The 16,493-nt window shown below is 34.8% G+C and overlaps 1 protein-coding gene across 1 annotated transcript in view; it reads right to left on the bottom strand.

Annotated features, from left to right (window-relative positions):
• Positions 1-13,770: 13,770 nt before the first annotated feature.
• Positions 13,771-16,493, bottom strand: part of SLC33A1 (solute carrier family 33 member 1) — a 20,586-nt gene continuing 17,863 nt past the window's right edge. Inside the window, exons 6-7 of the mRNA XM_015586479.2 lie at positions 16,478-16,490; positions 13,771-15,600 (exon numbers count right to left, since the gene is read on the bottom strand). Of these exons, the coding sequence (XP_015441965.1) occupies positions 15,433-15,600; positions 16,478-16,490 (181 nt within the window). The 3' untranslated portion in view covers positions 13,771-15,432. The remainder of the gene's footprint in view (positions 15,601-16,477; positions 16,491-16,493) is intronic.

Genomic DNA, 16,493 nt, shown 5'->3' with positions numbered 1-16,493 from the left:
CGCCTGGAGGTAGCCTTGACCTCCATTCGCTCCTAGAGTCGCCTGTTTGCGGGTCTCCCAACCCGTCATGAGGCATGTTAACGATGACCCTTCAACATTTGTAGGGGGTTCTCACAGCGTGGGAGATCCCTGTGGGGCAGGAATGGGGACTGAAGGAGTTCTCAGCCGGGCTGGTGGGAAGACGATCAGTTTGTGACTTCCGTTAACCCAGCCGCGGTGTGAGTGCCACTTGTGCCATGCAAGAAAGGAAATTGAAGTAGTTCATTCTTCCACCTCCTCCCAAGTACAAAAAAAATGCATGTTATGTTTGATCTGTGCTTTAAAGCTTTCGCAGTTTTGTAAGCCTATATCAGGTGCTCTAAATCTTCGAACTGTTAATTGATTAAAATGTAGAGAGCTTATCATAGAAATCAATACGTGGCTGTTAACGCATGGTAATCATTTTGCATATATACATACATCAAATCATTTTTGTATACCTAAAACTAATACAGTGTTATATGCCAATTAATCTCAATTAAAAAAAAGAACAGTACAGTTAGTATATGTAAAAACAAACAAAAATGAGGCACAGGACAATGCAAATGATATGGTAACATTTGTGTAAAAATGTGCGTGTGTGTGTGTGTGTGTCTCGGAACCATGAAAAGGTCTGCGGGAAACCTATAACAGTGATAGTCCCTAGGAAGAGGGATTAGGGGTAGGAATGGGAGGGAGGTTTCACTGTCAGCTCTAACAGAACATTTTAAAATTTTGCAATGATGGAAATGTTCTATATATCTGCACTGTCCAGTTTCACAGTTAATAGCCACATGTGGCTTTTGTGTGCCTGAAATATAGTGAGTGCAACTGAGGAACTAAATTTTTAATTTTATTAATTTTAGTTAATTTACATAGTCACTTATGGCTAGTGACTGCCATATTGGGCAATGCAGGTATATTGTTTGATTCTTTTTTTTTTTACCTTATGCATATATTATCTTTAGAAGACATAGAGTATATTGTTTTCCTAACACATATAATGAGTAGTCCCTTCACGAAATGTTTTGCCTCAGTATAGTTGCTAATAGAAAGTAAATAACAATAGCTAACATTTAGATCTTGCTTACTATGGACCAGGCACTGTTCTAAATACTTTTCACATATTAACTCCCTTGATCCTCAAAGCAACTTTATGAGGTAAACAATATTATTAATCCCGATTTTAAAGAGGAGGTACGCCAGTAGCCAATGTCACCCAGCCAAGAAGTGGTGAGTGGGGATGTTGTACTGAGAGGCAGCTCAGCCAGTTGGCTCATTCTGTGCTCTTTAATCACAACGGTGCCTCCCATAAAGGCAATTGGCTAAATCACATAAATCCCTAAAAGTTTCCAGTGAAGGTGCAACCAAAATGATGAGAAAAATCTAATTAAAAAGACAAGCTACAACCAAAATCTTTAATCATTATTTTAAATAAACCATAAGTTCTGTATATTAATAAACTGTGAATAAAAGTTAATAAAAGGAAAAACAATTTCTTCATGGGCAATTAACTATATGCCCAATTCTGCTGCTTTTGCTTTTCAATGTCCTTTATCTTTTACCTCTTTCTGCACTTACTCTCACTGTTCAACTTAAAGCCAACTCAGTCCATTTTTCCTACTTTCCGTCCCAAATTCTTTTTTATATACTCCTATTATCAGCCACCTGGGTTGTCTCTAAGTCTTCCAGATTTTTCAAAGCGTCCTCAGTAATAGGTTAGCATTGTCCCACTGACCACTGATGTAGAAAGTGTAGTGCCTGCCCCAGGATTTCTGCAGATTAATCAGAGATTTAATATTCTCCTGGGATAGCTCCACCAAGGGACCCTACTCCTTTTTACTGATCTTTGAGGACTCACTGGATATGCTGCTTATGCTTATGCTTTTTGGGTTATACACAAAAAGCCACACTTCAATTCACTGCTCTTCCCTTGAGTATTTAATGGAGACCCCTCATGAAACACCCGTTTCTAGCCTTGATTTCCATGTTCAAAGTCAACCATTCCCTTTTTCTAGCATACCCATTGTTATGGACTAAATGTTTGTGTTCCCCCCAAAATTCATATGTTCAAATTCTAACTCTCAATGTGATGGTAGTTAGGAGATGAGTTCTTTGGAGGGTGATTAGGTGAGGTCATGAGAGTAGAGCCCCTGTGATGGAATTAGTGTCTTTATAAGAAGAAGAAAGATCAGAGCTGCTTCTCCTTCTACCATGTGAGCACACGGAAAAGGTAGCAGTCTGCAAAACAGGAAGGAGCTCCCAGCAAAAACCAAATGTGCTGGCATCTTGATCTTGGACTTCCCAGCGTCCAAAATTGTGACATATAAACATCTGTTGTTTAAACTACCCAGTCTATGGTAATTTGTTATAGCAGCCTGAGATGTCTAAAAACACCTAAGTACTTCAGGATCAGGAGGAGAGGTCATAACCTCCTTGCTCCCCAAATTATTACCCTCTCCCTCTCCCTCTTCAGGTCTGGCAGGAGTGATCAAAAAGGCTGTCTTGTGATTGATCTCCTGGTCACTTTCTCCTATTCACTGAAGAGTTGAGCATCTAACTTAAAATCTTTTCCTTCATCTCAATTCCTGTCATTATTCTGATCTTGCAATTGGTTGACTGTCTCATGCCCAATGACTTTCCTCTACCCCACCTTAGTCATCCAATCCTATGGTTATACTCTAGATCTTGTCTTCACCATGAATTAGTACATCCATAATCATAGTCCTAATGCCCTACTCTCACACCACAATCTCCCGTCCTTCGGTTCACTTGTGAAAATGCCCCTCATAGCAATAATTCTTTGAACTCATTAAAATGACTAATCTACTGAACCATGTCCTGTTCATCAGTCCCCTCTCATTTCATTTCCCATCCATAATACAGGAGCTCCAGGCCCAGAACTTGCACCCAGGCTTTGGATATTCCGAAAAAATCATCAGGAGGACCAGAAGGGTGAGCCATGCTGTTTATTACTCACGAAGCAGGGGAACTCGGATGGCAGCTAGTCAGAGCTGCAAAAGCTGCTGCTGGCCAAGAGCAAGCAATGTTTTACATGCACAGGCAGAGGGAGGGGTTATCTCATTGGGGAAGCAGCCGCCTTCTCAGGCTGATGGGAGCAAGATGTGCTGCTTGGTTACAGGAGCAGATAACGTCCTTGGGAGCCAGCACTGCCAAGAGCCTTTTGTTTACTGCCTTCCTTATGGCTGCTGACCAGGCAGCCATCTGTTTTCTGAGTACATAGAGAGGCTATGTTCTGAATTAACTCCGCACCATCTTATCCAGCGAAGACTCCATGTTTAGCATTACAGTCACTCCCTTGAAAATAGCCTCGATTGCAGTTCCACTCTGCCTCCTTTGCACTTGCAAAACCCCAACAGTGAATTATACCTAAACTGCACCAAGCAGTTAGTCTACTATGGAGAGATCTTCAGCTTTTTTCATGAGAAGCTGAAAATCTAGACTTTTTATATGAAATCACCTTGTTTTGAAATTAAAATGAACTTGGCAAAACACTGTGCTGAGCATAGAATATGTCTCAAGGCAGAGACTAGAGACTTTCAGTTTATTACCTCTGCTTTAATGGCTTTCCATTATGCTTCAAGTAACGTCGACTCAGGCTCATGTACAAGGTGCTGCATAATCGAGGCCCTGGTTATCTCTCCAAGCTTTTCTTTCCTACTTCCTACTTCATTCATTATGCCTCCAGCATACTGAGCACACTGACCTCTTTGCTCTTCACACATGCCAAGTGCATCCCTGCCTTAGAGGCTTTGCACTTAATATTTCCTCTGCCTAGAATGCCCTGATCCCTCTTCCCTTTTACTCTCCCCGCCAGTCCACCACTATAAAGCTGAAAGATCTGTTTAAGTATCATATCCACAGAGGTCTTTTCTAAACACTGTATCTCAAATAGGTCCTCACCATACACAACATAAAATTTAACTTGTAATTTTATGGATTGACAGATAGGCTTTCTTTTTATTCCCTTCCTTCTCCACTAGCTTGTAGGTCAGGGACTGTGTCTCTCTGCTATGTCTGTGTCTAAGACTGAATAGCCAGTCCGTGCCAGGTATAGTTCAGTTCCTGATAAATAGGAGAATCTTGTTAAATATTAGCTGAGAGATATGCTTTTTGATTCTCTATACGTCAAAATCTCCATCTGTCCTCCCTCCTCTTGTTTGTCCTCATTTTCTTCCCTTCCATTTCCTTCCAGACCAATTCAGTCCCATAGCTTTTAGGGAGAGCAGAACTAGTAACATGAATTCACATAAAGAATTAAAGAGTACCAGTAAAGCTAACTACATGGGAAAATATAAAATACTGTATAAATATATTTTTGTTTATAAATCTTTTCTTTTATATGATTTAAAAGACAACTTTATAAAGCAAGAATCATAAAATTGTGTGGATGGACTTATATAAAGATAAAACTTGTATGGCAATAATAGCACAAAAGAGGGAAGAGTGAACAGAACTACATTGGAGCTAAGTTTTTGTATACTATTCCAACTGATTTTTGCACTCTATGTAAATTATACCTTGATTTTTTTTTATTTTTTATTTTTTTAATGGGTAGAGAGAAGAGTTTGGATAGTGTAACGACACTTGTAGAAATTAGGATCCCTGGAACCTCAAGCAAATTATCAGGCAATGATCAGAAATTGCAATATAGCTAGGTCTTATATCTAGAATGGAATTTGGGCTACATTCAGGATCTACTATAGCTCTACTGAATTTAGCCGCCAACACTGCCCCCTTAGGAGCAGAAGTTCATTGATCCCTATGAATAGTATTATTAACCTATCTCCAGCAACTCAGTCTGCACCTTGCTGTATAGTTCTTATTCTCCTTTCACTACCAACACACACTTGGTATCTCTGCCACATGACTTTCTAAAAAAAAAAATAACTGATTTATCCAGGCATTATCATCCTTATCAAGCAACGTTTTCATGCCAACCCACCTACCGGACTGACAGCTAATCTCTAAATTGGATATCTTTCAGTCGAGGACTCACCCACCAGCACAATCAGCTAGAGTCCATATGACAAGGTTAAGTGGTCAAAAAATGGCCACTTAAGCTTAAAAAAAAAAAAACGCTAGAGTTGATTTGCTAAGCCTGGGGCTCTCCATTTGCCCTCAGAAGGGATGTAGGAAGCACGTAAAAGATAAAACTTCCTTTCCACAGCATTCTCCTAAACAGTTACTCTTTGCTTCCTCTTACTTTCATGGCCCTTTTTTGCTGAGTAAATTATGAACCTCTAAAATAGACAGACATGTCAAGGAATTTTTCATCTTTTCAGTTACATTTTGCAGAAAAAATAATAAATTTGTTGAGTCAAAGTAAGAATTAAAGACTATAAGAGATTAACCAACATAATAATGATAATGTATAAATATATGCGAGTAATGTAGCTTGTAGTCTTTATATCACTAAGTGTGGAACTAAATATTCTTACAGTATTGTCCTCTTTGTAGTCCACTGCTCTTCCATTTCACTCCATCATGTAATAAGCCGAATTTAGAAAGGTGGATAGAAAAACTGAAATGTTTGCCTCCTGGGAGTATCACTACACTCTTAGCATTATTAAACTTACATGCAGTTTACTGTCACTTCAGGACATTAATCTGGCAATTAAATCTATGTAAGGAATTTCTGGCAGGTCATTACAGTGACATATGGACAAAATCTAAAATATATTAACATATATCTCTTATTTTAGCCTTTGTGGTAGGGTAATACTTATTTTAGTTGAGCTCTTTTTTTGGCCAAAAATGCAGAGATTTGCTTTGTCTATAACACTACCAGCATTAGTGTATGGAGTAGAAGAGAGAAAGGAATCTCACAAAATTATCATACTAGGAATTCTAGCACCACTGAGACTCAGACACTGGAAAACGGCCCCAGCAAAGCTTTAGGAATCACATCATCAGGGATTTATGACTCTTGTCCTAACGCTCCACTCTCCACACCTTGCCTTTTCCTCTTCTTCCATTTATACTTTCTTTCCTTCCCGCTATGAAATTGGCTTCCTTGCCCTCTTCTCTATCAGTAGGGTGACCAGACAACTTAAGATCAAAACCAGCACATTTTTCGGTGTACAAAAGTGCTAGTAATAATTTTGCCGGGACTACAAACATAAACATGTATTGTTGTAGAAACACAGGAAATTCAATGGCTCTGTTATCTGCCTCATAGTTTTTGCCTATCAGTTTCTGTTTCCTTGTAACTTCAGCTTATTTGGTGTAGCAAAAGCCTCAACCTCTACTCATTGCTTCCCAGCCAGTAACAAAGTCAGTCTCAGCATAATTGAGTGGAAATATACCAGGCCCATGAACTACCTTATTCATGGAGAAAATTAGGGAGCAAGGCTTTAATGTACCAGCAGGGACTAGGAAAACTCTTGTGGGGGTGAATCTTATAGGTGTCAGACCTGGAAGCAGAATATATGGCTAGTGGACACTCTGAGAAGGACACGGTGGGCCAATCTTACTACACAAGTGGGATGGTTCTTTAAAGTAATGACACAATGGCAGCCCATAGTAAATGAGGTGGAGGTGTTAGAACTGCTGTGGCAATACTGACAAATGGATCGAAAGAAAGATTGGAATTTTAGAAAGGGGTTACTACATAAAACTGGAGAACCCACTCTCTGAATACATTTTCTGGAAGAGCCCACAGGATACCTACCACCTTCACCAAAGCGATAGGAATTGTGGTATTGGAGGAAGAATAGATGTTCAAAATCACTAGCCACTAGGGAAATGCAAATTAAAACCACAAGAAGGATTCTAGTTCAAGATGGCAACAGAGGAAGACTCTGAATCAACTCCTCCTGCAGACATACTGAATCTACAGCTGCATATGGAACAATTTTCTCTGGGGAAAAAAAAAAACCAAAACGAGCTGAGTAACTCTTACTCATCAGGCAAACAAGAAAAAACCCACATCGAAGCCAATAGAAAAGGCTGAGACACAATCTTGCCATAAACCCCACCCCTGGTGCAGCGACCCAGGGAACTCAAAGCCTAGAGCTTCTCCCTGAGGAATGAAGGGTTGAAACCCACCTTGGGCATCCCAACATCTAAGACTTGCACCTGAGAAATGGGCCCTCAAACTATTTAGCTTTGAATTCCAAGGGGACTCACATCCACGAGACTAACAAGGCTATAGTTAACTAAGAAAGTCAGAAAACTAGTCTAACTAACCCCATCTCAAAATTTTGTTATCTTTATGTCCAACATTTTCTGTCTTTTTATTTGAATTTCCTCACCCTTCAGTTTCTTTTTTACCTTTTATTTACTCTTAAAGGGACCTTGAGTCTCATAGTATCAGATTGACCTCCACAGAGGCCAGAGACTGAGTTCAGTTATGTGGACAGTCAACCATAAATTCCCAAGAAAAGCTCTGGACACCAAGGCTGTAATTAGCTTTCGTGATTGGCAATACTCCATTCATATTAACACACATCATTGCTGGGAGGGATTAATGCTATCCGTGAATCCACACAAATAGGACAACCGGAATCTCCAGTTTTAGAACCTCGCTGGACTTTGCCTATTACATGTCTTCCCTTGACAGATTTTAATCTGTATCCTTTCCCTGTAATAACCATAACCATGAATATAACAGCTTTCACTACATTCTGTTTCAAGTCCTTCTAGTAAATTGTTGCAGCTGAGGATGGTCTTAAAAATCCTCAAACTCTGCAATTGGTGTCAGAAGTAAGAGCGTGTATGGGTGTATATTACCTATGTACTTATATATGCGTTTAAATTTTTCCATAATAAAATGTTAAAAAATAATTTTTGAAGATCTCCCTTATTTAACACAGGTCAATGCAAATATATAATATTGCAGATTAGTGGTTTTTTTACTGGTAAGAATGAGATTGGTATAACAGACTTATTTGAGGAGTTTAATTTTGTTCTCTAAAATTACACATGTCCAAACAATGTGTGTGCGCATGTGTGTACATGCACATACATGTACACATACATGAAGATTACTGATTTTATCATTTAGGGGAAGTAATTTCTTCTATAGAGAGTTCATAATTTCTGATTGCACTTTGGAAGAACTATAATATTTGTAGTAAGGAGTGTAGCCCTAATTTGAAAGAATTGAGAGTAAGGAAGCACCATCAGAAGGCTGTAGCACAATTCTAGATTGAGAGGCAATTAGCACCTCAAAAAAATACTTTGATATTCACCAGGAGAAATAAAAATTTATATAACAAAATTCCAACTCTTAAATTTTGTTCTTATTTTTATCATGACTGGAATAATGAAGAGTTATTAAATTTGTTACATAATAAATGCTAATTTTTTTAAAAGGTCACTATTATCTTCATCCTACCTTCTCCAGAACTTTATCCTACAGATTGCTCCCTTTTTTCCTTTGCACCCTTATTGGCTTCATTATTGTTTTACTCACTGAACTCAAGAGAATGCTCAAGACTCAACTCCTTAATAAAATTTTTTTGAACCGTCCCTATTTCCTACTTATAATACCACCTTCTCCCTAAAATTGCCTTCTCTTTCAAAGCTACTCCTCCACACACATTTCCTACAATCATCTACACTTGAAAGATCATATCCTTCCTTGCTTCCTATAGCAACTGGTTGTCCTTGTAATTCACTTTCACAGTCTCTGGAATCCATTTCCTCTTTTCCTTTTCCAATGCTAACATTCTAATTTAGACTCCATTTACTCTGAAAGCCTTACTGATCTCTCCTTCAATTTCATTTGATTAGAAATTGTCAATGAAAAAGGTAATCACCAATAAATCACTTCTTATAATCAGCAAAAACTTAGCTTTTGCATACTCTGACTATATACACATACAGTGCAGGCAGTATCTGATCAACAATTTTTAAATTCTGAAGACTGGAAAGAAATAAACTTTAAAAAAAAAAAACCTCCTTTTTCTTTCGTCACAAGGTATTAACCTAATAAACAAAAATGTTCAAAAAACTGAAAAGTGTTATTCTGAAATGTTTTTACCATTTTTTTGAAAACCCAGAGTTGATTTTATTTTTATAATAATTTTCATTTCCTGACTTACAGGGTCTGATTTCTTCACATAAACCTTCCAATTTTAACGTCAACTCACACTTCATTACTGAAATGCTAGATTTAAATTTCCTCTACCCACAGGATTGGACTTTTTTTTTTTTTTTTTTATCACCTTAAACTACTTGGATAATGTGCCCCATTTAGCCAGGAGAAAACATAAAAAAGAGACATTTAATCACTTGAGACTGAACTCTTGGTTGAAAGACCCTAGTTTTCATTATTCTAAGCCTCTAATCATAATATAACCCAAAAATATGAATTAAACAGAATATGATTTCAAGAAACACTAGATAAAATAGGTTCATCAAGGTAAAGTTATTCACATTGTACTGAAAGTTTACACGAAGTTTCTGGAGCAGGGATAGATTTAATTATTAATTACTTATAATAAACACACTGGTTTCCCAATTCTCACTTGTGTGGTGACTGCTGCGAACCAGAACTATAACAGCTAATCAGACTGATAAGAGCCTACATATACTGGGGTTTGTACCATAGATGAGGAATTCAAAAACAGGAATTAGTGTCTACATAGGACAGCTGTACACAAGCCCTCCTCTCTTCCACAGAAAGGAAGAGGAATCTTATCTCCTTAATGTAAACGAATTTTGGGGGGAGGGGAAGGATCCTGGGTTCTTACCCTTTGGTATGTAAATATATGTTTTAGGAGGGAAGACAAGATTTATGTCTCCAGATTTACAACCCAGAGGTATCTCCATGGTTCCAGGTCTCATTCCCCCTTGAAATGTACATATTGGGGAAGCAAATATCTGTTATGGACTGAATTGTGCCACCTCTGAAATTCGTATGTTGAAGCCTGAAACCCCAATATGACCACATTTGGAGATTGGGCTTTTAAGGAGGTAATTAAGGTTAAGTGAAGTCACAGGGTAGGGCCTTAATTCAATAGAACTGGTATCCTTTTAAGAGGAAGACACACCAGGGATGTGTGTGCACAGAGAAAGGGTCATATGAAGACACAGCAAAAATGTGGGAGTCTTCAAACCAAGGAGAAACCTCAGGAGATCCTAAACCTGCTGCCACCTTGATCTTGGGCTTCTAAAACTGTGAGAAAATAAATTCCCATTATTTAAGCCACCTAGTCTCTATTATTTCGTTATGGCAACCCTAGCAAACACTCTGGATGGTTTCTCGCTATCAATTCAGTCACAAATTAACTTTGAATCTTCTCTTTCAGCACAGGTCCCAAGCTTCAGTAAAACTGGCTCACAAAGCTCTAACTGTGAAGAAACAAAATATTTCCTCTATAGTCCCAAACTGTCCTTTAAAGAAATTCTTCAAAATTGTAACACCTGAAGCCAATATACAAATATGTTTTTAAAATAAGAAATTTTGAGGGAGTGGGGGAGGTAGATGGGGGGAAAAATTTAATAATTTCTTCAATAAATAAATAAATAAATAAATTATAAAAAATAAGAAATTTTGTAATAGTTTCTCGGTGAAATTCTTTATAATCTCAAGCTATCTATACATCATCTCTTCTTGTAGGAAAAGTGTGCCTCCACTTATTCTCCCTTTTGCCCAGTTTACTAGTAGAGGATACAATCAAGTCAGCCTGGCTTCATAAGAAAAGAAAAAAAAAGGTTTGGTGGTAAGTATACATGATTTGAAATTACTGTATTTGGTTTTCATTATATAATGCCAATCTAGTATAATTTTAACATGAATGATTTGAAGGTAAATTTATCTATTACTTAAAAACAAAAATATTTCATTAATGTTTTACTTTTTTAAAGCTCAATTGTGAAACACTTGTTTTGAGCATTTAAATAATTCCTTATGTAAAAATCTGGAGAATTTATTTGAAATATCTCCAAATATTTAAACAGTGCATAAATATGAAGCTTTAATGTACATCTTTTAATAAATTAACCAAATGAACATTTCACATATACCAAAACACTTAAATAATGCTTAAGCTATCAAAGCTAATGCTAGATTTTTCAAAAATGATACCAACAGAAATGATTTTGCACTGTGCATTTTTAATTAAAAATTGTACATGAGTGCAATGATTTCATAAAGACCTCAACGAGACACTTTTTTTTTTTTCTTCAATTTTACACTATCTCTAGCAAAGGCAATATCCGAGGCCAATAGTATAGATACACAGATATAACATGACAGTGGTAATCTATCAATTTATTAAATATGCTAAAATAACTTTTTAAAATATTAAATGTTGTCCCTCATTTTATATTTTCCTAATTTTATAGATGCATGCAATAAAAAATTTCAATTTCATTAACTATAAGTCTATAAAAAGTAAACTTTCCCCCACATTTAAGGTCATTCTGACGATAAGAATAGGCCCTAGTATTTATATTTTACAATAGCGACTGATTAATTATAACCAACTAGGGCACTAAATTTTAGAGACTTATGATTGTATAGTGCTATTAAATCATAAGTCTTCACACAAAATTGTTAGAAAAACGTCTATGTTGATAATAAAAAATTATTAAAATGGAACAACCTTTTTCTGTGCTTCGAGACTTTATATAAACAATACAAATTAATATTGCTGACATTTTAATATAATCTTTTTAATTATACACTTTGCAAAATTGTTTTAAAAGATGAATTATGATTAATCATAAAATTTTCATTCTGCTACATATAACTATTTTCTCCTACAAAATGTCCACTGCTCCCCCAATTAAAAAAAAAAAACTTCTTAAAAGCAATCTTTATAACCCAACAATCAAATAAAAATTTCTGTTTACTTAAAGGAGAGGGCATGAGTCCTGTATATTAACTATTCTGCCCTGATACAGGACTGCGTCTAAACAGAATCCTAGTAAGGATTATTAGCTCTCCATGCCCATTCCAACTTACTAACAACTTAGAGAAGTAAAATGGAAGACTCTAATAGCAGTTTTGACAGGTAGAAAATGGAAAGGTTCTCAATCCCAAACTAAATAGTGATTATTTAAAAAATCTGGCACTGTCAAATCAGGCAGAGATTAAGCTGAAGTGGACAATAACATGGTCTGTAATAGATCATTTACGTTTTCTAACAGAAAATCAAATTATGCCTTACCATCTACCAAAGACACTGGTTTACAAAAAGTCTCAGTAGTTACGATGCATTATATCACCCTCACCTCTGTAACTAAAATGGATATTAAACATATCAATTTAATTCTAAGGGAATTATTTTTTAAAGTTTACTTTCTTTCTCTAATACCAAGGTAAAATACATTTTGGAAATCTGCATGGAATGTTCCCAAAAAGCTGGTTCTTTACTTTTAGCAGGGTCTGTGTTAAATAGTTTTCTCATTCTTTCAACTATATGAAAAGATATGATCCCCCGAAATGCAAAAACAAATCTGGTCTTGTGTTATATTAAATAATGATCTCCACCATTTAATATAAAACAACATACATTTTTGGGTTTCTGTTAACAAGGCAAAATACAAGTTATTCATAAGAAAAAAAAGATGAAATGACTAAGATACCTTTTGTGGGATAAAATTCACATTTATGTCCCTCTTCTATCAGTAATATCTTATCTGCTCTAATCTCTTCAAGGTTCAAGTTCAGTGCTACAAATGCAATATTTTCCAGTTTTCATCACAGATTTTTTTTTTTTAACATTGTTTTCGGGATGCTTTAAACAATTAGCTTTACAACTATTACTTCAAATTTATGTTTACAATTTACAGCCCATCTTCAATATGGTCATGGCTTTTACACTTTTTTGGATCATAACCCATTTAAGATTTTAAGAGCTCTTTCCAGAAAAAACAAAAAATTACATATCCAGAGTTTTGCAAGCAATTCAGGGCTTTCAAGGCTTTCAAGTCCACTGACACCTATTTAGGATAAAATCCCTTGGAATAAAGGGAAGAAATCAAACAGTAAGTTTAGATTGCAGGTTTAGATTACAATAGTTCAATATAAAAAAAAAAATAGAGAAATCTATTTTAGGTGTTGAATAATTTTTTATGATTGATCAGGCAAAATTAAAATATTTGCAAAGGAGGGACCTTTAGTCTTAATCTTATAAGAATTTTTTCAAACTCATATTAGATGTATACAATTTACAACCAATGTGCAAATGGAAATATTGCTATAAAGGGATATGTTCATATTTGATATTAGCCAGTAAATACATACATTAACAGGAGGAGTTAATGGTTATACTTGAGGGTAGAGTTTATCGAGATCAATCAGTAAAGAAAAATACTCACACACAAAAATAAGTAGTATTTTCTAGTACTATTGATTTACAACATATATCCTTAGATTCAAGTAGATCATCTGTTAAGATGCCATCAGTAATCAATGTATGCAATATAATTGCACATAGCTATTAAATCATTTTGGGCACACATTACAAATATGTATCCAAATAACCAAATGACTACAATTAAAAAGAATTGTTTATTTATAGAGCAAATGCGATTCGTGGCTTTCACCTTATAGTTAAAGGCTTAAAATATATTTTAAAACTTCAGTCATTAAAGATTTGTCAACTTAAAAAAAACTAGAGAACAGAAAGATTACTAAGATTAAAATAAATTCATAGACTTAAAAGTATTTTTGAAAGTATGTATAATTTGTAATAATATGAATGGAGAAGAAATAAAATGTAACTGTGGCAATGTGAGCTACCTAATACAAAAATTAAAAATCAAAATACATTTCACATATGAGAATTAAGTGCGTTTTTTCTTTATTCAAGTAAACATGTTGATAATAATACATGATACTGGACAACCCATGTGACAAAGTGCTGTAGTCTAGTGTTTGGTGAAGCCTCTTTGCCTCTAGGATGATTTTCCAGGTGATTCTTCAGGATCTGACATCAGTGCCCAACACAGGTTTTCCAATGGCAATGCATGAGTTCTAGAGGCCATTGCCTCTATCTTTCTTCAAATGCTGAGTGCCATTTTCTCCCACCCATTTTATCCTCCATTATTTATTAAAAACCCACTCTAAAATTCAACCTATGTTATAAAATTAACAAAATCTGGAGTTAGTATATATTTTCCCACAAAGATAAAATTGTCAAGACTCTACTTAATCTTTTTCTTTAAACGGAGTAATATACAAGACAAAATATGCAGAGAACTTTATTACCAGGTATACGTAATAGTTAGAAATTGCTAACATACTGAAATTTAGCTTAATTCTTCTGGGATAGCAATCCTCTACTGGAAACTATAGTTTACAAACAGAAGATTGTGTTCTAGTAAGTGGAAATATAGTACCTGATTTGGTATAAAAAAATTGTGAGATCTTTTCTTACTAGTAAAGTGCTTAATGAAGAAACATTCTTTCACCACATGATTTAATTTGTCAAAGGCACAAAATGTTTTTGTCTCCTTAAAGCATTAATTTTTAAAATTATGGTATTATTCACTTAAATTTCACTTTATCTGAAAGCTTTACTGTTTTTTTCCCCCTCTTGGTAATAAAAAATAACTACTTAAAGAAAAACATTTAATTTTTATTTTCAAAACTTTGCCACGAACATACATACAACAGTAAATTTGATCGCCTCATGAGATGTCTGTGTGCCATGAAGCACTTATGACAAAAAACATACATAAGCTTTAGGGTCAACATTAACAAGGAATCAAAATGTCCTCCAAAAAAGGATGGAGAGGGGAAACAATAAATTAAAAATCATAGCTTTCGTTTTATAAAAAAATAGTTTGAATAATCTTCTTATAAATCTTTAATGCTTACAAAAGCAGGAAATACATTTAAAATAGTCTTTTAAACACAGATTCATTAGTACAATGTGGTTGTGGTCAGAAAAATAACAACTAAAATGGCATTTCAGTCAGTAGCCTAAATTCTCTTCTCAGTAAATTCTACATAGAATTTAACTAATTTGCAATTCAAAATAAGATTTAACTTCCAACAGGTCAGACTAGCTGTAGTTAGTACCCAAATATCAAGCTCTGTTCCATTTAATATATTTTATCAAAATTTTAAATACAGCTCAATGATAGGAACTGATAACAATACTTGACTGCATGGTTACCACCCATGACTACTGCATTGCAGTTTAAAACATACTTTTGTTAGTAAATTAAAAAGATATAAATCAAATAACAAGGCAAGAAATGTTTTAGAATCCATTTCCTGACTTTAAGTAAACTTTAAATACATCAACAAGGCAAGGAAAAATCAAATATATGGAGAAGTCTCTATTTTTTTAACCATTTGGCATTTTATATTAATAATTTCCTTGTTTAAAACAATATTGTATACTCCTATGCACTGATTATCAGAGTCTCTGAATTAAAACTAAACTATAGTTACCTTTCTTAGAATATCCAGTAGTGAATGCATTAATTGTTTCTTTTGCACTTCCATGAAGATGGTCCTTCGTCCTGTAACTTTTTAAATTTTGGACCAAGAAAGAACCACCAAACAAATCCAATAAACACACAAATAATGGACTCCACATAATAACCATCCAGTGCTGTAATACACGAGCCACCGAGTTTTTTGCAAAGCTGTAAAAATAAAATTATAATAAATATTCCACAATTTCAAAATGGAAGTATTCAGCAATTTAAATGTTTCTACTTTGTAATTTAAAAAAATTAATCAAAAAATATTTTTGTTAAAACATTTTGTTTACTTCAAATTGCAAAACATGTTAATGTATCTTAATCTCTCTAAAGCTACTAACATGATTAAGAGCAATTTCAGCTTGTGCTGTAAGCAATACTCATTTTCACGATACAGCTCTTTATATTTGGAGATGTGAAGAAATAGTCAATGAATCTACTCCAGAAGTAGGCTAATGTTACTTTAAAATAATTTATCAACAAATTACTAACCATCTGGTTTTACCTACAATTATTATATGAATAGTCAGTGAAATTTCTCTTTTGCTATCATTATAAAACTTAACTATCAATAATGCATTTATTAAGAACCAATGTGTAAGACAGAGGAAAAAAGATTGCTTCTCCCTTGCTAAGAAGCACTTTCAGTGAGCTGCTCTTGATTTTAGGGCATTACAACCCTCAGTTACGATAGAAAAGAAAAAAAATATGTAGATTTCTATATGAGAAACTATGGGCAGATATGATTTTTAAAAAAGATATAGTACTTCTGGAGGCAAAACAAGGAAATTAATATTTTAACATTAACTTAATGTTATCTCTTCTCCCTTGCTAAGAAGCACTTTCAGTGAGCTGCTCTTGATTTTAGGGCATTACAACCCTCAGTTACGATAGAAAAGAAAAAAAATATGTAGATTTCTATATGAGAAACTATGGGCAGATATGATTTTTAAAAAAGATATAGTACTTCTGGAGGCAAAACAAGGAAATTAATATTTTAACATTAACTTAATGTTATCTAGAATGACAAAATACTTACCTTAATGGCATCAGGT

The sequence above is a fragment of the Pteropus alecto genome, unplaced genomic scaffold, assembly GCF_000325575.1.
Source record: "Pteropus alecto unplaced genomic scaffold, ASM32557v1 scaffold81, whole genome shotgun sequence".
Lineage (NCBI taxonomy): Eukaryota > Metazoa > Chordata > Mammalia > Chiroptera > Pteropodidae > Pteropus > Pteropus alecto.
The sequence above is the reverse complement of the archived record's forward strand: the minus strand, read 5'-3'. Positions and strand labels throughout refer to the sequence as shown.